Source organism: Nicotiana sylvestris, chromosome 6, assembly GCF_000393655.2.
Source record: "Nicotiana sylvestris chromosome 6, ASM39365v2, whole genome shotgun sequence".
NCBI classification, from domain to species: Eukaryota; Viridiplantae; Streptophyta; class Magnoliopsida; order Solanales; family Solanaceae; genus Nicotiana; species Nicotiana sylvestris.
Window position 1 is genome coordinate 10,520,007 of NC_091062.1, and position 21,179 is coordinate 10,541,185.

The window sequence follows — 21,179 nt, forward strand, 5'->3', positions numbered from 1 at the left end:
TTGTTGTTATACTAAGTTGTTATCTTTATACAGGTGGTATATTATTGTAGTTCTCGTATGCAATTCCCCCCCCCCCCCCCCCCATCTTTTTCAACTGATTTTCTCCCAATCATCTAGAAAAATTAATTTGTAAAACCAAAACATGGATCATACTATTTGTCGTCTTTTATATTAAACGTGACATGATGGTTTACTTTTCTTATTTAAGAAAATTAGTTTAATAATCTTTAAAGAGATGGCTTTAATAGAATTCTTATATTTGGTAATTTATAATTCTATATGTAAAAATGATATAGTATATTATATAAATTCAAAGGTGAAATGAGTGCAACCATATAATTAGTCCGAACATATAATGCTACACCCTTTGTTGTCTAGAATTCTATATCCAAAAATGAGATACTATGAATCCTTGTTAGCATTTCAAAACATGCAGCAGTAATATCTCTAATATCATGTAGTCAAACACTGAAGAAAGCTGAATAAATTACTTACTTTATACACAAAAATCATGTGCCAAAATGCTGCTTATCAAAGCTTGACAGAGCTGATTTATCTATAGTATGTAACCTCCTTTATTTTTCACAAATTACCGCCGCACGCTAAAATTTAGAAATAGCTAAAAAAATAATAGCACGAAAATCTTGATCGTACTTTGTAGTTGAAAATGTTTTATTTGGAATGGAACCTGTTGCTGACTGCATCGTAACTCGGGAGGGAAAGAACTGCGATTTTGAAGTAAAATGAGCAAACCAAAGGAGAAAAAGGATCAAATAAAGATTCAAAGAAAACTAAAGGGCAGCCCGGTGCACTAGCTCCCGCTATGCGCGGGGTCCGGCGAAGGGCCGGACCACAGGGGTCCTACGCAGCCTTACCCTGCATTTCTGCAAGAGGCTGTTTCCACGGCTCGAACCCGTGACCTCCTAGTCACATGGCAGCAACTTTACCAGTTACGCCAAGGCTCCCTTCAAAGATTCAAAGAAAACTAATAACTGAAAAAGGATTTACCATCTCCGTAGGATGCCATGGTCAGAGGCGACGAAATTAGCTTCTGTGCAACGGAAGCAATATCCTTTGCTGAAACTGCATCAATAGCTTTCAAGAAATGCTCCACTGGTTTCCTGAGGATCCAGAAGCAATAGGCATAGAAAAACTTAAGTACTAACTCTCGTCGATTTCCACTAAACAATTGGGTGAGAGGTGCAATGATCATAGATCACGGGGAGAAAAAATATAACGGAAAGTGAAAAAACCTAAGTACTTCACATCCTACTCAAAATGATACATGAAATTTCTACGTCTCACTTTACAGAAGTCGCTTCATTGGATGCGCATAGAAAGAAAGTTGGTCTATATCTCTCAAAAAAATCATTTTTGGGACGAGGGGAGGAATACATTAAATCTTATCTTGGTAACAAACTAAATAAAACTAGTAATCATTTTGGTCTCTTACAGTCAAACACAACTCATCTTTGATTATAATAATAAATAATCAGGCCATCTGAAAACCTCCCAACCCAAGGAAAAATGGCTCTCTGTATGGATGTTGAATTTTTCAATATATAGAAAACAAACAAGTTCCCTCAGATTTTCTTGAAAGGGATATAATGGGATGGGAGATTTTTTGCTTAGCCTGTTCAATGGAAGGATCAAGGTACACCGTCCAATCTATTTATTAGGCAGCATCAGTTTCTCAGATTCAACATAACATAACATTGACAACTGCAAAAAGACTTCAAGAGAACTCGATCCAAAACAGCAAATTTCTTTAAATAATTAAGTCAGCAAAGTAAACATTAGAAACAAGTGTTTACCTCTCTCCATATGTCAAAAGTTGTCTGCCAATATCTTCTGATGCAACCATCTACAAGTCAGACATCAGCAGTAAGCACATATATTTTACAACAATACGTCCTGCAAATACAAGCCAAAGCAATCTAGGAGTCTGTGCTAGTGTTACATACCCGAGATTCCAAATTCATCAGAATGGCAGACTTTGTTGACTGTTTAGCTCGGTCTAGCTGTACCTGATCAACTGCATGAAACGAGTAGAAGCAAAGGCCACCAAATAACAATCAGTAACAGGAAAATGGAGATGGAATAAATGCATTGATACATCAGTAGAGTTCTTTAACTTGAAAGAAGTACAATCCTTCCTCTCAGAGGTAAGAAAATTAGGTAGAAAACTTAACAGAGATTCAGGGAAAGCAAAGTAAAAGTTCAGAATTATAATTCAAACCTTCTCCAGGGTTTGCTATTGCGATAAGCTCCTTAACTGCTAAATCAACAGCTTGTGGCCCAAAATCAGAGGTCTGATAACACAAACACCCAAAAGAAAGAAAGATTTACAGTTTAGAAGTCACTATTTCATGCAGAAGTAACATAACATGAATCACCAAGTCACCCACATAGCAAAACAATAGAGAATCAAGGGTTCAATTCATTTTCACAAAACAAAATTTATGTGTGCAGTATGGTCCAGTTAAATCGTGGAGGAAACAGCTACCTGATAGCAATAAAACAGCTATGAAGGATAACCCTGTCAATATCTGCACTTTTGGGTAATATGAACATAGTTTGGAAAACCCTATGCCTGCGCATTCCTGGTGTAAGACCATGACACTTCTATATCCAGTGTCTCAAACGCACTTCTAGTTAGCTCACACTTAAAAGACAATTTAGACCAGAGGCACAATGTTCACTCCGAAGACTGATTTTCAGCAATCTAGACCCCTAACCTACATTTTCAGTTGACGGTTTCTTATTAATCGTGAAGAAACATTTCTCGCAGAACAGTCTCAAGTGGTTCATGTCGCTTTTGGTAGAGAAAACTGGAACTTAAATAAAAAGTATTGTTTGGTAAATAAACCAAAAAGAGACTCTTGACAAGAAAAATGAACTTTCGAAAGAAAAAACCTCTTTTCGCCCGTCAACATGTACTAGACACTGGATGTAGTTGGTCAAATTAAAGAGACAGAACCTAGCAACACAGATATGTATTGGGCATAGAATGTAGTTAGTCACATTAAGACCTGGAAATATCAAGTCACACATAATGACGACATAATTCAAATGAAAATACTACCCTATCCTGAAAGCTAGGAGGGGAAAAGAAGGAAAAGGATCTGAATGAAATTGATGTCTAAGAGAGAGAAACAACCTTAAATTACCAGATTAAACATTTACTATGAAGAATGCATAGGAATTGACAGCATTGCATCTTTGCATGAAACAAAGATCGGGATAGATAAGCAATAATGAGAGCATCTACATAGGTGTTTACCGTAGTTGCTTGAATTCCAAATAATCCGGTGTCATTATAAATGCTGCTGAATGCAGAGAATGCTTGAATCTGAGGGTACTGATTCAAGACACGAAGATCTGCTCATCATTGTGGAAAAATCAAATAAGCACGTGAATATGAAAATTAGGAGAAAATCACATTTCCATCACTAGGCGAGTAAAAATACAACTCTCAATTTTTGGGCAGAATAGTAAACCAGTATATATCCATCTGATTATCAAAATATTGCCAAACAATTGAGTATAATTTAACAACTTGTGATTGCCTATTGGATATGCATCCTTTGTTTAAGCAAATGGAAACACGCTTGTCTATGGAAACAGCACAGACTATGTCGACAAGACTCCATAAGAAGAAGACACAATGGAGTCCCAATCCATCTTTCTGACAATTTTAAAGATGGACAAACACAATAGTGTAAACAAGGGAGACGATGCCACCTTTGAGGTGTCGGTCTCAGAAACTTTTGAGGAACCATGTTGCAGTGGTATCTTGACAGAAGGAACCAGCCAAAATAAACACAATGACAATGAATTGATGGAGGATGTGGGTTGTTTTTTTTTTTTTTTGGGGGTGGGTGGGGGGGGGGGGGAGGAGAATACAAACCCTTGGGACAGAAAGGAGTTGCAGCAGGAGGTCACCTGGCCTACAGGATAGTGTTCATGAGGACAGTATTTTATTTGATAATTTTTTATAAGTACATTGTTGCTCAGTTGACAGCAACATTTAGTATGAACTACGGACCACTTGCAATAGAAGGGAGACTTGTGAATTGAGACTAACTTGCAATTGATGCAGAGATTCATCACTCGGACTGGGTTCAGAAAATGTTCGGGAATTTCTTGACATCTCTTTTGAAGTTTATGAGGAAAAAAACGAAGGGATGGGAAGGACAATAGGGGGAAGACGATAACAGTAGCACCAAAGAAAGGCCAACAATTCTGCCGCTAGAGGACAAAAAGGAGTTGCAGCAATGTCACCTGGCCTACACGATAGTGCTTATGAGGACAGTAACAACAACAACAAACCCAATTTGATCCCAACAGGTGGGGTCTAGGGAGGGTAGTTTGTACGCAGACCTTACCCCTACCTAATGCAGGTGTGCTTATGAGGACAGTATTTTATTTTATATTTTTCTTATAAGTATTCAAGAGGACATTGTTGCTCAGTTGACAGCGACATTTAGAGTGAACTGTGAACAACTTGCAATCAAAGGGAGACTTGTGAATTGAGACTCGCTTGCAATTGATGCAGAGATTCATCACTCGGTCTGGGTTATGTTCGGGAAATTACTTGACATCTCTTTTGAGAGAAAAAAACTAAAGAATGGAAGGACAACAAGGGGAAGACGACAACAGTAGCACCAAAGAAAGGCCAGAAAACTGAATTGAAAAGGCAAAAAAGGGATGGAACTCAGAGAATGAGATCTTCTCTAAATCATGATGGGACTACGGAGAAGTAGCCAGGAATGTTGGTGTCTTCAAAAAGTTGAATATAGAGCTGAAGATGGCCGTCGAACTGAAAGGCTCTCAATGATCCCAAAAAAGAAGTTTTGGTGAAATCAGCAGTGCCAAAATCCAAGTCGTCAATCGTCTGCCAATATAAGGTGAACATTATGATTGACGAAGATTACAGGGTTGTCTTTGGACAAAGTGTACATTTTTTAGTTCCATAGAAGCCACAAATTGCATACAGCAGCATGTTAACTTCGATCTGGTTGTATTTGGACGAAGTAGAAAGAAAACTTGGAAGTGATTAAGCTCCCGTTTGGCCATAGATTTTGGCTTCATTTTTTCAAAAATAAAAATTGAAATCATTGTTTGTTTATGAAATATGATCATGTTTTAGAAAGAAAAAAAATCAAAAAATTTCAAACCAGTTTTTACGTTAATTTTTTTTCCACTCACAAAACTTCAACTTTTCTTCAAATAAAATGCATGTCCAAACATAACTTCAACTTTCAAAAATTATTTGTCAACGCAACTTCAAAAAACTCTGTTTTCAAGTTTCAATCAAATCTAGGTCCAAACGCTATCTAAGTGAATCTACTCTGTGTTTTCAGTCGATAGGAACACAAAAATTGGGGGGCTTTTGAGAGCATCGAGAAGTCAATCTGGAGCTTGAAAGAGCTCTTTCATTTGGGCAGAACTTTTGGATAGCTTGAAGCTGTATGATATGTATTTCAAGTTTTGAAGAGCCTTATTGGGGTCTAGGGAGGGTAGTATCTACGCAGACATTACCTCTACCATATGAAGGAAGAGTGGTTGTTTCCGATAGACCCTTATTGGAGCTATCATTTATGAAATATTGAAATTATACAAGAAAAGTAAAATATATGATAAAAGCTTACATAATCTTGAGTACATCCCTTTTCCAGGACCTCCAGCTGAGAAAGATCCACCTCCTCCCATAAGCATCTGTTAAATCCTCAAAATTAATATTTCCACTCCAAAACCACATCCCACCACAGACAAACAAGGAAAATCAGACAGCAAAATCAGAGGAATGTTCTAAACTATCAACAACAATAATAACAACAACCCAATATAATCCCACTTAGTGGGGTCTGGGGAGGGTAGTGTGTACGCAGACCTTACCCTTACCCTGGATAGAGAGGTTGTTTCCAATAGACCCTCGGCATCCTTCCCTCCAAGAACTTCCCACCTTGCTCTTGGGGAGACTCGAACTCACAACCTCTTGGTTGGAAGTGGAGGTTGCTTACCATCAGAGCAACCCCTCTTGTCAATGTTCTAAACTATCAAAGCATAAAAAAAGCAAGTTTTTCTAATCTTCTAATTCATTATACATGTAACTAATTAAATTCCTTAGTTCCTGATTAAATGTGTAATACCAAGTAATCTTCTTCCAAGCACAGACTAACATATGAGCATAAATTCTCTTTTTCAGATTGATGAATGGAGACATTCATGAATACATTCCCTACAAGTTTGTCGAAATTTATGAGAGTATATTAATAGATTTCAAATATACGTGAAGTTTTCCGCCAGTAATCGATAAGGAAAAGATAAGCCGCATTTTATAGGGCTGAAAGTAAAATAGCACGAAATGAGAGGTGGTTGTTGTGCTAAGGGGGATTTTACAAATGGGTATGACTTGATAAGATTTAAGCTTAGAAGATACTAGAAACTCAATGGAAATTAAAGGAAGGGGAGAAAAAAAAAGGAATCTCTTCTTGGTTTACGGCTGGAATTGCATTACTCAATCTTAAGAAGCAAAAAAATGTTGAATCAGATATTATCTTGTTAGCATTAGAATGTTATTTATAAGCTCTAATGACCAATCCTACTCCTTAAAGGGTCAATAAACCAACTGTTAAAAAACAATACCACTTTGACTGACACCTCTAAACAAACTGAATATTACCAAAATATGACAAGACTCCACAAACAAACTAAACGAAAATCTTGCAATCCAAACAGTAAAGAGTCAACAGTTTAATTGAAACTTAAGTACCTGAAGAACTGTTAAAGTCATTGACTCCTTTTCAGACATCCAGCCACCAGGAACTTCAAAAGCAAGGGCAAAATGGGTCATCTGGGGTCAGAGGGGGCATAGGAAAATGTTAGACACATAACTCAACACGTATGTAAAGAGGGAGGGGAGAGAAAGAGAGAGGGAGGGAGGGAGGAAGGGAGGGCGAGAGAGAGAGAGGGGGAGGGAGAGAGAGAGAGAGGGAATAAAAGAGACATATCAGAGACACACCTCTGCATCACCTTGACGGCGGTAATCTCCTCCGACATACACAGGTTTCGGCACCTCAGAAGTAGCCACCTTAGGTAAATCAGACAGAAGAGGTTCTGCAATTTTTAACAATTCTCCATGTTCAACACCAGATGCAGCAAGAACCATCCGAGGAGCAGTATAATTCTCCTGTAAGAAGGAAAACCAGTTTAAAAAAGAAACATTCTCCGCAAAAGTACTCGATAAAAAGTGGATACAGGATGTTCAGCGGAAGGAGATCTGGGTTTTAACACTCACAGCTACAAACTCCTCCAGCACTGTGCTATTCAACCTGTTTATTGTAGCTTCTGTGGCCATCAGAGAATTCCCGTATGGACCAGCGTAACCGGCAGAGTGAACTGCCTCCAAAAGCAAGTGTTGAGGATTTTTGGAGTACTCACTAATCTCAGCTTTAACCTTCTCAAGCTGCAAAGGAGAATATTATTCTCACAAAAATAGTTTGATAGCCGTTTCAAGGAAACACCAAGATGACAGAGAAGAGAAAGACCTGTTCGGTAACTTCCCAATCCAGGAATGCAGGATTTCTAACACAGTCAACAAGCATCTCCACCATTTGTGGTACATAAGTTTTCAAAGCATCGTAAGTGTAGATCATATGCTCTCGTGAGGCTGAAGCTGTTACATTACCACCAATTGCTTCAATTTCTCGTACAATACGCAAGTGGCTCCTGTTCAATGTGCTTTTGAAGGCCATGCGTTCCAAAAGGTGTGTGGCTCCATATGAAGCTGGTGTCTCGTAAATAGAGCCACAGTCAACATATAGGCCGATTGAGGCAGCAGGGTTCTGGATCAATAAATCAGAACCATTATTAGAAATTGCAGGAAAGATAATCCAACATTCATTCGATTATACATATAAAAAAAAAGAATATAGAGTAGCTCATACCACTGATGTTTCAGAGGCCACTTTGAGACCATTGGCGAGAGTTGTTATCTGGGTCTTTCCAGGTTCAACATAATCAGGTAATGGTGTTGAGAGTTTAACATCATTGAGGGGGAAGTCCAAAGGAGGCTGTTGACTTGACTTTTCACCAGTTAGCCAACTAAAAAGCCCCCCAGATGGCTTGGTTGCAACAGCAGCTGAACTTGAAAATCTTGTCAAGACCCTGTTGACTTGACGTGCCTACAAAATGCTTTTAAACATTCAGAACATGTGCAAACTATTGGTTATATTTTCATGAAGCTGATAGCAAAACCTTACATCAAAAAGCAATCAAAGAGAAAGTATGAATCCAACTCCAACTTTCTTTTCTTTTTTAATTACTAATGAATATGGTAACCATCATCTATACTACACCCAACCCATATACCCAAGAGTCAACAGTGATCCTTCCCCACTTTTACTCCCTTGGTTGGTGACTCGAACCCCCGACCCAAAGGTTGGAGGTGGGGGCTGGAAGGCGCTCTCTGTTTTAGTAAAAAAAATCATTACTATTTAGGGGGACGGGGAGGGGAATATTACATTGGTGGGATTTGATCCCTCACCACATGGGGAAGGATGAGGGGCTCACACGAAGTGTGTTACCCTCCAACCCCAACACTTTCCACTGGAGCACCCCTCCCTTATTATGTCTAAATGACGGTGGTGTCTAGGCCAGCTGCGTGCACCTCGACTATTCCATCAGGTACTTGTTTTCTCCCACCAGTATGAATACCAAGTAATACTGCCCACCAAGACTTAGGCAAATGGGAGTGCCTCTCCCTTATTAATTAATTCTTCTTCTTTAATGACAGTGGTGTCTAGGCGAGGTACGTCCACCTCGACTATTCCATCGAGGACGTGTTACCTCCCACCAATACGGATACCGGGTAATACTGTCCACCAAGACTTAGGCAGATGGGAGCGCCCCTCCCTTATATACTCTAGTTATCCAAAAGACAAAGCTAAAACCAGCACCACGTTATAACTTCTAAGACTATACCATAGTCTAATTTGAGCTATTTAGAGAGCATAAAAACTTGATCTTTTTTTATCAATTTCCCTCTATTAGACTATTAATTCATAAACGCCCCCCAAATTCTTTTCAAAATTCCAATTTCACCCATAAAATGATATCTTTTTGTATATCCCAGAGCAGTACAGTAAATTCCCAGCTGTAATCCAAAGAAGCAAAACAGAGAAATGAAATCCAACCTAACATACATGAATAAAAAGTCAATACAATAACAAATCCATACAAATAGATTAATCAAGCAACAGAACGCAGATAAAAACTGACCTAATATCAGATCCAGAGATCCAACAATCTAAAAAAAAACATTTATTTTTATTAAAAAGAACGAGTACAATATACGCAGAACCTATTCAGTAATTTTTTACCTTAAAAATTGCACAAGAAAACTATTACCCTAAAAAGATTTACCTTTTCATTGACATACAGTTTTTATGAACAAATTTTTATATAATAATTTTATATTTGGGGGGGGGGGGGTAGGGGTGACCTTAAGAGAGCTGAGGCGAGAAGATGCGATTCTGTACATGATTGACTGTGATGATCTGAGAACTCCCAAAAGATGAGAAAAAATGCGGTTTCTGTAGAATTTTCAATTATAGTTTCAGTTGATGAAAGCTGCGGAGAAGAAGAGCTAAATTTGTTTCTTGGGCAGTGGAATTGGACAACGTTTGCGAATGTAACCCAATGGGCTCTTCACTATTAAATGAGGTATTGCACCCGATAGCCTATTTTACATGTGCTATTTCGCGGAAGTGCACAGTTAGCCACTAATTAGAGATATCTTTACTCTTTTAAAATATATTTATCTTTAGCCAGTATTTATTAAATTTTTACCCGCTCGGACAAAAATACCCATGTGCTAGACATGGGTGTTGTATAAATATTAAGGACATGGTGACCTTAACTTCATTAATGTTGTGTAAACATTAAGGACAAAGTGACCTGTATTTGCACCTTTCGTTGTTAAACTTTAGGACATCATGTCCTTAATTTCATATGTGTATTGTAAATATTAAGGATATGGCGTCCTTAACTTCATGTGTAGTGTAAATATTAAGGACACCATGTCCTTAATATTTACACAGCACTCATAAAGAAAGGGTAAAAATATCTTTTCATATTAATTTTAATAGAGTAGTGGCTATTTTTGCTCTGCATTAAAAATACTGGATAAAAACTAAATACCATGTTAAAAAGTGGCTATCTCTCGCCATTTCTATGCTATTTACGTTCTATCCAGTTTTTCCGAAGTATTTAAATTATAGCCAGTGTTGGCAAAATTCCGACAATTTTTCTCTTCTTCTTATTTCCACTATCCTCATGAGTGAGCATCAAAGAAAGTAGGACGCTGTTTTAAGAAATTTTTTTCAATTTCAAAAAAAAAACATAAAAGAAAGTAGGTCCACATATAGTGAAGCTGCTAAGTTAAGTAGTGTTTTTAGGTTTTTTCCTTTTCTTTTACTCAAAATAATATATGTCCTTTTTTTAATTCGTCATTCACCACGTCAGCAGCGAGTGCATTGCACAAACTTTGTAAGTTTGGCTGATTGTCGAAAAAGTGCTCAATTGAAATAAATTTCGGATAGTATAAGTGCTCAATAGGAACACCCTTGAGTTTAGGTGTCTAAATGAAAAATCGTGTCAACTTATTCGGCCTTTAAAATTAAGGGTTGGAGTTACATTAGGGATCGAGAGCAAAAAATGAAACTTTTTTCTTAACGACGAGAACATAATTAGAAAATATTTGATGTATGACAAAGTTGCTACCTTCAAATAGTAAGTACATGAGCAAATTTAACCCTTTTCACTTTTGTAAACCATCCACCTTTTAGTTTAAATTATGGATCCTCATTTTGGTAATGTGGTAAGATCAATATCAAGTTGATATATTGTCATAACTTCCTTCAGTCATTTGTAAATATTTTACATATTCTTTCTTTGTGATTTTTTTGTCTGATTTACTAGTGCAAGCTCAATATCATGTTTCATCTTGAGATAACACACTCTTGAGCCGAGAGTCTATCGGAAATAGCCTCTCTACCTCACATAACGTAGAGGTAAGGTCTGTGTACACTCAACCCTCCTCAAACTCCACTTGTGGGATCACAAAGCGTATGTTGTTGTAGTATTGAGAAAGCACACTACATGCTATAGGATGGTAATGAATGGTTCTATTGTTGACACAAGCAAGACAAACATTTTGACTCCAATTCAACTCATGAGCAAAACATCATAAGTTAATTCACTTTGCCCCAATATTTACTTCCTAGCAAAGGAGAGAAACAGTATGTTTCATGTCAACTTATGACTAAAGACTAAACTTTTATATCAACATGAATTTACTAGAGAGGATAGTTTCTTGATCATGTTTCACACAGAAGACAGTACTTGCCCGATTCAGGCAAATCTTGAATATCCCTTTCTATATTATGTCCAGAAACTGTGGCTTTTAGCCATTTTTTGAACCTTATATACAAACAATAGACTGATTCATACTCATAAAATCGCGTAGGATGAGTCCATCATATGGCTGCAGGTCTTCCATCTTTCCTAGGATCACTTACCGCCACAAGCATCCCATGAAAAACCCCGTTTTTATATTCTTTCCCGCTCCTTCTTCCCAACTTTAAATGAGAATTTGGAAGGTTTTGAACAATTAGCTGACAGATGGCTCCTCCGTTATGTGCTTCGAGTTGATGACCCCTCTCTTCCAAGAAATGCTTTTTCTCATCCGATAGCTCAATGTGATCGCCATCGATGCATGTCCAGTTCTCATACAGAACTACATTCGGAATTAGCTGCAAAAAGAGGAACACGAATCAATACTCGGGGTTTCAGAATTCGTCCGTATCAAGAAATACGTGAATTGCTCAGTAGTGCTTCGCCACTACGCTAGCTGGCGGAAATAGCTTAATGGTAGAGCATAGCCTTTCCAAGGCTGAGGTTGAGGGTTCAAGTCCCTCCGCTCCTGGCTTCGTCGTTTAGTGGTAACAAGTTCCGTGCATAAGCCACTTTAGAGATAGGTGATCCTTAAAAATACTCCCTCTGTTCCACTTTATGTGAGCCTTTTCGGAGCACGAGGTTCAAATTGACCAATTTTCCTTGTGGATTGAGACATAGAATTTTCAAAAATTACTACATAAAAAGTACTATAAGTCATACTAATAGTTAACAATTCAAAATAAGAAAACTTTGTCTGACTCCCTAAATAGTAATAGATTCACATAAAGTGGAACAGAAGGAGTAATATACATTGCTGATCAGGCAAAGGGACCGACCTCGTGGTAGACTCTTGGACTCTGCACTGCTGCTAAAGGATCCATTCCCAAGATGAAATGGTTGATGAAAACCTGGACCACCGCGGGGATTATTTTCATGCCACCACTACCACCAATTACACCAGCCAACTGATTATCCTGTTAACAAGAAGAAGAAAGAATCAATAAAAGATATACTAAACAACAACTACTGAGGAAGTTCGGATTGTCCATATACTAAGCAGTTAAGAAAGATGACGCATTGCTCAAAGGATCGTTTCCTGGATTGGATACCTTGAGAACAATGATTGGAGCCATGGACGACAACGGTCTCTTTTTTGGTTGAATAAAATTAGCCGGGGCAGGAGGGAGTTCATCAGGGTATATCTCACTAGGTGTTGAGAAATCTCCCATTTCGTCGTTGAGTACAATACCAGTTGATGGAGAGAGCACACCGGCTCCAAATGGATAGTTTACTGTGGTAGTTACTGATACAGCATTTCGATCAGAATCTACAATACAAAAGTGACTTGTTCCGTGATCTCTTAGCTGACTCCACCTACAAATCAAGGACCAAAACCGCTTTAGAGCCATTGGTGTGCAATCAATAGGCTTGTTAGTTCTGGGCTCAGTCTGAAATACTCCTTCTGTCCCAATTTACGTGGCGGTGTTGGATTTCGAGAATCAAAAAAGTTTTTCTTTGACTGCGATTTTTTCATAAGCCTTTTAAATATTTTGATTTAATTATTATTGTGACTTATAGTACTTTTTGCGTAGTTTCCAAAGATTTAAATTTTATTTCAAGACTAAAAGATTCTATGTCCAAATTCATGGTCAAAGTTAACTTATTTGACTCTCGAAATTCACAAACCGCCACATAATTGGGACGGAGGAAGTAGAATTTATCTAACCTGGGCATATAGTATTCAGGAGGAAAGGTGGTATTGTCGAAAATCTTCTGTCGAATTGCTTTGGCAAAAGATGGGGAAAGCATGTCTGATACAGTTTTGCTGATATTTACAAAGTCGGGATCACCGAGGTCCATCCGAAATGCAAACATGTGTTTCATCGCCTCAATTAGTCGATGCAGACCTAAAGAACCTTCTGCAGCATTATAGCTTTCAAGGATTTTAAGAATCTGCATTTCCCCAATCGCAATGGTTTAGTCAGACAATTGCGTTGTATTAAGTTTAGACATAATTGAGGAAGATTGGAACCAATACGTCTACGTCTGTGTTATTAGAAGGAAAATAGCAGTACAAGCTAAGTTGGTTTATATACATACCAGAGAAATCCCCAGTGTTCCACTGGACGGAGGTGGCATTCCAACGATGGTGTAGCCCATAGCATTAACGGTAACTGCTTCTGGAGTTTCCACTTTGTAATTCCTCAAATCGTCCATTGTCAAAATTCCACCCGCTTTTTTCACATCTTCGACAAGCTTTTCACCAACCTCTCCATTATAGAATGCTTCAGGCCCTTGTTCAGCAATAAGCTCTAAGCTGTGGCTAAGTTTTACATTATGGCAAATATCACCTGCCCGTAACAATTTCCCCTCTGGTGCAATTACTTGTCGTAAACCAGGATCTTTAAGTATCAACTTTGCTTTTGACGCAATATGATGTGCAAGATATGGAGCAACCACGAATCCATCTCTAGCAAGTTTAATCGCTGGTTGAAATAGGGTCTTCCACGGCAACCTGCCATGTTTTGACCAAGCGGCGTGAAGACCAGCTAACTCACCGGGAACTCCCATGGACAATGCTCCCTCTAACTTGGATTTTCCATTATTATCATACATGTTCTGCTTGAGGACAAACAAAACAAATTCAGAACCTGCAACTTCGTGTTGTCTATGTTTATATACTAAATACTAATTCCAATTCCCAATAAGAGCAGAACTGCAGTTTTCTCATGTAGACAGCTACAACAGCTATTACTACTATGCCTCAATTCCAAGCAAGTTGGATCAGCTACATGAATCCTCACTGTCCATTTCGCTTCATTAAGCCACAGTTTACTTATGCCGATACAAATTAAAGAATTTAACTTCTATACACTAATAACCTAATTGTATTTTACAATATCAGTACTTCAATCCAAAGCAAGTTGGGATCGATTATACGAATCCTTAGTGTTCATGTCTCTCCATTTGAGCCAAAGTTTACTTATGTCGATACAAATTAAAGAATATAAACGTAATACACTAACAACCTAATTGTCTTTTTACAATATCAGTACTTCAATCCAGAGCAAGTTGAGATCCGCAATATGAATCCTCAATGTTCATGTCGCTCCATTTAAGCCACAATTTACTCATGTAGGTACAAGTTAAAGAATTTTAACTTATATACACTGATAATATAATTCTTTTATACAATATCGGTGTATTTAACTTGGTGTAATAGGCAGCGTGTCTTATTTTCCACATTAGTATTCCCACTATTTATGGACGATTGCATGTAATTTTCGGTTAGGTGACCTGATACTGTAAAAATTCATTTCTCCAAATTAAATAGTTATTTGATGATGTTTGGATGAGTTGAAACTTGAATGAGAAAAAGCAATGCTAAACGAGTGAATTACGAACCTGTGAAGCAGCTAAAGGAGCAGTTTCCCTCATATCAATAGCTTGAACTTCTGATGTTGATGAAGATCTAACAACCATAAAACCTCCACCGCCAAGTCCGCTGGCCATTGGATTGACAACTCCAAGGCAAAGTGCTGTGGCAACTGCAGCATCAACAGCATGTCCACCAATTTTAAGCATGGATATACCAATTTCCGAGCATCGACCATCATCAGCAGCAACAACTGCTTGCTCCGATTCAACAACGTCAGCATTTTGCTGCAGTTTTCCATTATATCTCTCAACATCTCCGATTAGCCAAATACCAACGTGTCCATGGTGTCTAAGGCCTATAACTAAATTAAGATGGAGGAAAAAAAGGAACTTAAAAATCAAATGACAAAGAAGTGCAAATTGCAGGTGCTAAAATAATTGTGTAAGCTCGAGCAACTTCTTGATTCTTATTTCAGAAGATAATTAGACAATCGATGTTAAAGGTAGGAATATACATGCCAATTCTTTATATTTTTTATAATGGAAATATGCCCGAGAGCTAATGGCGCATTGTTCGAAACTCAATGGATAGTGGGCCCGCTCCTCTAATTCTCACTTAAAGTAGGATTTTTGTCTATGACAATGTTCCACTGCTAATTTTGGTTTAAAAAAGTAGGAATGTACATGCCAAATTTTATATTTTGATAACCGACAAGCGATTATCAGAAAAGTGCAGCCCGGTGCACTAAGCTTCCGCTATGCGCGGGGTCCGCAAAAAGGCCCTTGTGGTCTGGCCCTTTCCTGGACCCGTTGCATAGCGGGAGCTTAGTGCACTGAGTTGCCTTTTTTGGTAACCGACAAATCCCAGGGTCATTAGCGTATTGTTCGAAACTCAACGGATAATGGGTCCGCTCCTCTAAATTCTCACTTAAATACTAGGATTTTTGTGTATGACAAGGTTTGAACCTGTGAAATGCGCACTCACACATCACAAGTTGTGCTTTTACCACTAGACCAAAACCCCACAAGCTTGTACATGCCAATTTGCCAGGTCAAATATTATCCAATTCAAGAAAGCCTGCAAATTTGACAATTTTTAGGCAAAAACCCAGAATTTGATTTTTTTTTAAAATATGTCCTTACGATAAAGGGTCAGCAAAATTTTACGCTCTACGGTAATTACTCAACAAATTCTTTCACAATTTCAAGATTTATAACATAACACTTCACTTCTCTTAAGTAAAGCTAAAGAGAGAAATTCCTGTTAGGATCAAAAAGTCACGTGTCATGCGGAAGCTAGTAACACAAATCTTGAACGACGATAAATCAAACAACAAAAGAGAAATATACCAAAAGAGACACAAACATTTAACGTGGTTCGGTCAACTGACATACGTCCACGGCGGAGATGAGCAATCCACTATATATAAAAGAGAGTTCAAAATATCGAGATAACAACCTCACGAAGAGGCAAACACAAGTGATACACTAACATTTGTCCCGTAAAATTCTCCCCCTAAACACGACTCTCAAACCTCATATGGCTACATTGTGGATGTTAGAGATAAAGTTCAATCTCTATAAGTTAGGATAGAAATCTCTATTAGTTAGGATAGCTATGTTCTGTTAGCTATATTTTAGGATATATGATTGTTCTATTAGTTACCTTATCTCCCTAGTCTTCTATAGTGTGTTGTAGACTGTTGTATATATATTCAACTATGTACTCAATAGAAAATCATCGAATTCTCTCAACATCATCTCTCATAATGCTACTGAATGGGAAAGAAAGATCTCAATTTATAGAAGTTCAAACATTTTTCTACCAGAAAAGGGACTAGCCAACTATGGAAGCATTATATTTTCCTTCTAGGAAAAGAAAAACTGAATTATGGTAAATATGTTGTTCTTTCCTCCGTGAAATAGGAAAATCAATTATAGTAAAAAAATCTAGACAAACACGTAACAATTCCATAATCATGGTGTTAATTAACTTCATTTTTCATAGCTTTTTAAAGCCCAATTAACGAAATTCCTACAGAATTCAACTGAATATTCTGTTAACAGAATTGCAAATACTAAGAAAACAAAGAAGAAGACAAAAAGTCAAAGGTGAAAAACTCACATGAAATGGCAGTGAGTGCAAATAAAAAGCAAAGAGCAAAACTCCATTTCTTCCTTCTATTGAAAGTAGCAGGAGAAGGGTCCAACAATGGAGCTTCTAAATTCTGTTTACTCATCTCTCTATGACTAACAGAATGCCCGGGGGGGGGGGGGAGTAGGTGAGAGAAAACTCAAAGGTCGTGTGTTTATATAATTGCTTATACGTTTGGTTGAGTGCGCTTTTGTTGGTTGATGATGACTTCAGTTGACGTTACGGGTTCATACTTTTAATGAGCTTTAAACATACGAATCCAAATTAGATATATCATATGGTGGCGGAGCCACTTTGTGATATTCCTTTGTATGAAAAATTACATTGTGTGATTCCGTAATTTTTATTTTATATAGATATATTATTATATATTGGCTCCTTTTAATTTTTTTGTATGTTTATTTTTTTGTATTTTGACACTTTTTGATGGAAATTCTGGCTCCGCCACTAATATCAGGTACCACTAAGAAATCAAAAAAAGGATAATGGTTAGATAGTTGGGATTTTTGCCCTTAGTTTTAAATTTTCGTGAGTCATTGTGGGATTATTCGACACGAAATCCACAATAGAGAGAATTTAATACTGGATAATTAAGAAAAAACTATTCTCCTCCTCTCTTTTTTCCCTTTAACCATGCGTCGTCTAAATTCTATTGGGCCACTAATTTAAATTCACAAGGTGAATAAATTCAATAAAAGTTAAGAGCCTATCAAATTCTTGTTTTTATCGTAAAAAAGCTTTATATAGGATACATTCGCTAGGAATTTAATAAAGAGCTGCGGCAGTGTCCCTTTATTCTCTTTACTAATGCTAGTTTAGCCGAGGGTCTATCGGAAACAGTCTCTTTGTTCTTTCAGGGTAGGGGTAAGGGTAAGGTTGCGTATATTCTATCTCCCTAAACCTCACTTGTGAGATTATACTGGATGGTGGTGGTTGTTGTTGTTGTAATGCTAATTTAGGTATAAAAAAAAATTAGCTAGGTCAAATATTTAACAATTATCTTGAATGAACGGGTTGAGAGCTAACTCGCTTATTAAAATAAATTTGTTAAAGAATATTCAATTCTAGAATATCGAGGGATATAATATGATCGTCAATGAAATAGGTGAAAATTCTTAAAATTCAAGAGTTATATATTAATAGAGATTAAAGAAATATTCGATAATTTTGTTTTATTACACAAAATTGTATCGATAGGACAAGCCAGCTTTTAACCTTTTCCAAAAATATCTCCAAATAAAATAAGCTCAGAATAGAAATATGGAATTGCGCCATTCTCCATTATCTTATTTCATTTACCTCTCTCTACGATTGTCTTTATGTGATTTTAATATTTTACCTCATACTAAATGGAGAGGTAGACTTCCACTCTGAAAGGTTAATAATATTATTTTAATTACAGAAAAAAAATAAGATTATTTAATATCATACCTACTTATTATAATAAAAGAAATTGTTTTTCTTTAACTAGTCCGATGAAGGTGATCGGGGTGTGTATGAGTTAAATTAATCCTTCAATAATTGCTCATTAATATAATCAAAATTACTTTAGGTGATCCAATTATCCAAACAGGCTGTATTTAAAAACTTTATGCTGTAATAAGAAAACTGTATTTTTATTTGAGATGTTTCCTTTTTTCATTAACTATGCATAAATAGCCATTTTCAGGGATGGTATTTAGAGATTAGTCAGTATTATTTTATCTTAAAATTTTAAACCAAAAATTTTAACTTCAGAATAATTCAGGATATTTTTGTCCCGAAAATTTGAATTGAAAAACTGAAATTCAGAAAGTATTGGCTAATTCTTAAAGGAAATTTTACACCTTATAGAAAAACTTAGTACCCTATTTATTTTAAATAAAGGAAATTTTACACCTTATAATTAGAATATTCAAATTTTTAAAGGAAATTTGGACTTACTTTTTTCACGCATAACAAGGCAATAATTTACTTTAGCTCTCAGCAAGCGTTTTAAGCATTCTTTAGTTATTTACTCGTTTATTCGGGTCGGAGCTCTATCTCGAAAGTTCGATCAAGACCGATTGTTGGTATATAAGTTAAACGCAAGGCTTAATTACTGCATCACTTTAGTTTGATCATTCCATCTTATTTCAATTCAACTATTTACTATTATTTGATAATTTGTGTATTTACTCCAAAAAATGTGAGTAACAATTAAAGATATTTTTGTGATTTTAAAGATACGTGATATATTTTAATACTAGTGATTAAACAAGTAATATTGAGCTTAAGTGAGAAGAAATAATGAACCAAATCAATGTTGCCGAAACAATAGGGGGACTCGAGCTTGACTTGTCCAGGGACCTCGAGGTCAGTTAAGAGTAATAAAGTATGAATAATAAAGTAAAGGAAATAAAGCTGAAGAACAGTTAAAGAGCACGTTGAACAAGAATAATAAGAATATTCTATTTAAATGAATGATCTGATGCTTACAAAATGATTGGGGTCCCCTTTCTATAGGAGGGGAAAACCCCAATATAATACCTTACTCATAAAGATAAAGAATCATATTGGTACAGGTGTATGACGGTCTAGTACGGACCAGCACTATTTTGTACAACCCTTATCCTATAATTAATGTCTAGATCCTCGTGTCCTTGAGAAATTCCCGCTCTACCTTGATTGACTTCGAGATTATATTGTCCTTTACATAGGCCGTGTTAGGCCTTTGATCAGCTTCCTCGGGGTAGGTGTCCCTTACACGGATCTCCCCCATGCCTCGAGTCTCCCGGACTTAAGCATATACCCCGATTTAAGACTCCAAAATCATACTCCTCGATTTTGACTGTATACAGATAGTCCCCATATTTCTTAGAGTGAAATGATATGAAATGATTCGAGCCTTGATTTTCCCAAGCCCCTACCGATGACATCATGCTTGTGACATAGGCATTTGCAAAGATCGAAGTATCTCATCAGTTCGTCTCCCTAGAAGAATTGAATATACCGCCGGTCCATTTTCTCAAAAGTGTTGATTGAACCATCGGTCTGTTTCCCCAAAAGTATTGATTACGCCGTCGGTTTCGTCATTGTTGTCATACCTCCTTTTTCCGTCCCCGCAAGGGGTGAAGGAGTTTTTTCAATTAAAGGACAATCGAAACGGGATTTATTTATTTATTCAGAGTCGCCACTTGGGAGATTTAAGGTGTCCCAAGTCACCAATTTAATCCCGTATCGAGAAAAAGAATGACTCTGTATTACAGTTTGCGAACCAGAAATCCGGATAAGGAATTCTGTTAACCCGGGAGAAGCTATTAGGCATTCCCGAGTTCCGTGGTTCTAGCACAGTCGCTCAACTGTCATATTTAGTTTGTTTATCTGATTTTATACAATTATGAGCTAATGTACAATTTTTTAACTCTTTACCGCTTTTATTATTATATTTTTAAAATAATGTGAACATCGTTTAAAAACATGTCTTTGGATTGCGTCACATGAAATGCACTCGCGATCCGGAACGTATTTTTATTCAATGTTTTGGGATTTGGATTTGGGTCGCATGAAATGCACACCCGAGTTTAAGAAGGTAAGATTATTAAAATGCGCGCCTAAAGCGATTAGCGTATTATTATTTCTGGGTAAGGCCGTGGAATTTTGCTAAACGGCTCATCCCGAAGTCTAAGTAATTTTAATTAAACATTTATCGAGGGCCCCGCAATTTGTGGGTTTTATTGGGCGAGACTCATCTCATTTATTTTAAAAGGATAATCCTAAAGTGCCTACATTTTTTCTATTGAAATTGTGTCTACAAAATGAAAGAGAAAAGGTCTTAATTTATTTACATGCCTGAGTTGTTATAATTGGGTTTCGAATATGATTCATAAATTCTGAAAATGATGCAAGCAGGGCAGTCCGTTGCCAATGCGGGCCCAGGCTCAACGTGTATGGCATAAACTAGACCTGGGCCATCTTATTCACATGTTACTACCTAGTTACATTATACTAGGCATGTTCACAGTTTGTCAATTAAAAAAAAATATAGCAATCTAATTTTATTTCTAAACCATTTACATGCTGAAATTAACCAATAGTATTTAACTAAACCACATTACTACAAGTTCCTAAATGGTTTATTCGTTTGATGAACTAACATGATTTTTGAGACATGGTAATCATCAAACAATAACGAATTAACTAGACGGAGTTACTACACCATTTA

At 36.9% G+C, this 21,179-nt stretch overlaps 2 protein-coding genes across 2 annotated transcripts; both read right to left on the reverse strand.

Moving 5' to 3' along the window:
- Nucleotides 1-469: 469 nt before the first annotated feature.
- Nucleotides 470-9,693, reverse strand: LOC104210076 (mitochondrial-processing peptidase subunit alpha). The gene is made up of 13 exons (XM_009758879.2): nt 9,509-9,693; nt 7,953-8,189; nt 7,554-7,850; nt 7,304-7,471; nt 7,028-7,195; nt 6,779-6,859; nt 5,655-5,721; nt 3,284-3,381; nt 2,240-2,312; nt 1,965-2,035; nt 1,815-1,864; nt 1,009-1,121; nt 470-725 (listed from the first exon to the last, which is right to left on the reverse strand). The coding sequence occupies exons 1-13, from the start codon at nt 9,545-9,547 to the stop codon at nt 673-675; spliced, it is 1,515 nt and encodes a 504-aa protein (XP_009757181.1). The 5' UTR covers nt 9,548-9,693; the 3' UTR covers nt 470-672.
- Nucleotides 9,694-11,240: 1,547 nt separating this feature from the next.
- On the reverse strand, nt 11,241-17,108 carry LOC104210077 (glutathione hydrolase 3). The gene is made up of 7 exons (XM_009758880.2): nt 16,967-17,108; nt 14,869-15,203; nt 13,564-14,082; nt 13,190-13,416; nt 12,573-12,837; nt 12,300-12,437; nt 11,241-11,819 (listed from the first exon to the last, which is right to left on the reverse strand). The coding sequence occupies exons 1-7, from the start codon at nt 17,079-17,081 to the stop codon at nt 11,544-11,546; spliced, it is 1,875 nt and encodes a 624-aa protein (XP_009757182.1). The 5' UTR covers nt 17,082-17,108; the 3' UTR covers nt 11,241-11,543.
- Between the last annotated feature and the right edge of the window lie 4,071 nt (nt 17,109-21,179).

Bases quoted from the DNA above. Each gene is read 5' to 3' on its own strand.
- LOC104210076 (XM_009758879.2), bottom strand. From the start codon at position 9,547: ATGTACAGAATCGCATCTTCTCGCCTCAGCTCTCTTAAG. The intron at 7,472-7,553 runs GTCTTTCTCTTC...TCTCCTTTGCAG, and splicing joins ATTGGGAAGTTACCGAACAG to CTTGAGAAGGTTAAAGCTGA. The intron at 2,313-3,283 runs GTAAACACCTAT...TTGTGTTATCAG, and splicing joins TTGGAATTCAAGCAACTACG to ACCTCTGATTTTGGGCCACA.
- LOC104210077 (XM_009758880.2), bottom strand. From the start codon at position 17,081: ATGAGTAAACAGAATTTAGAAGCTCCATTGTTGGACCCTTCTCCTGCT. The intron at 15,204-16,966 runs GTGAGTTTTTCA...ATCTTAATTTAG, and splicing joins TGCACTCACTGCCATTTCAT to TTATAGGCCTTAGACACCAT. The intron at 13,417-13,563 runs GTATGTATATAA...GGGGAAATGCAG, and splicing joins GAACACTGGGGATTTCTCTG to ATTCTTAAAATCCTTGAAAG.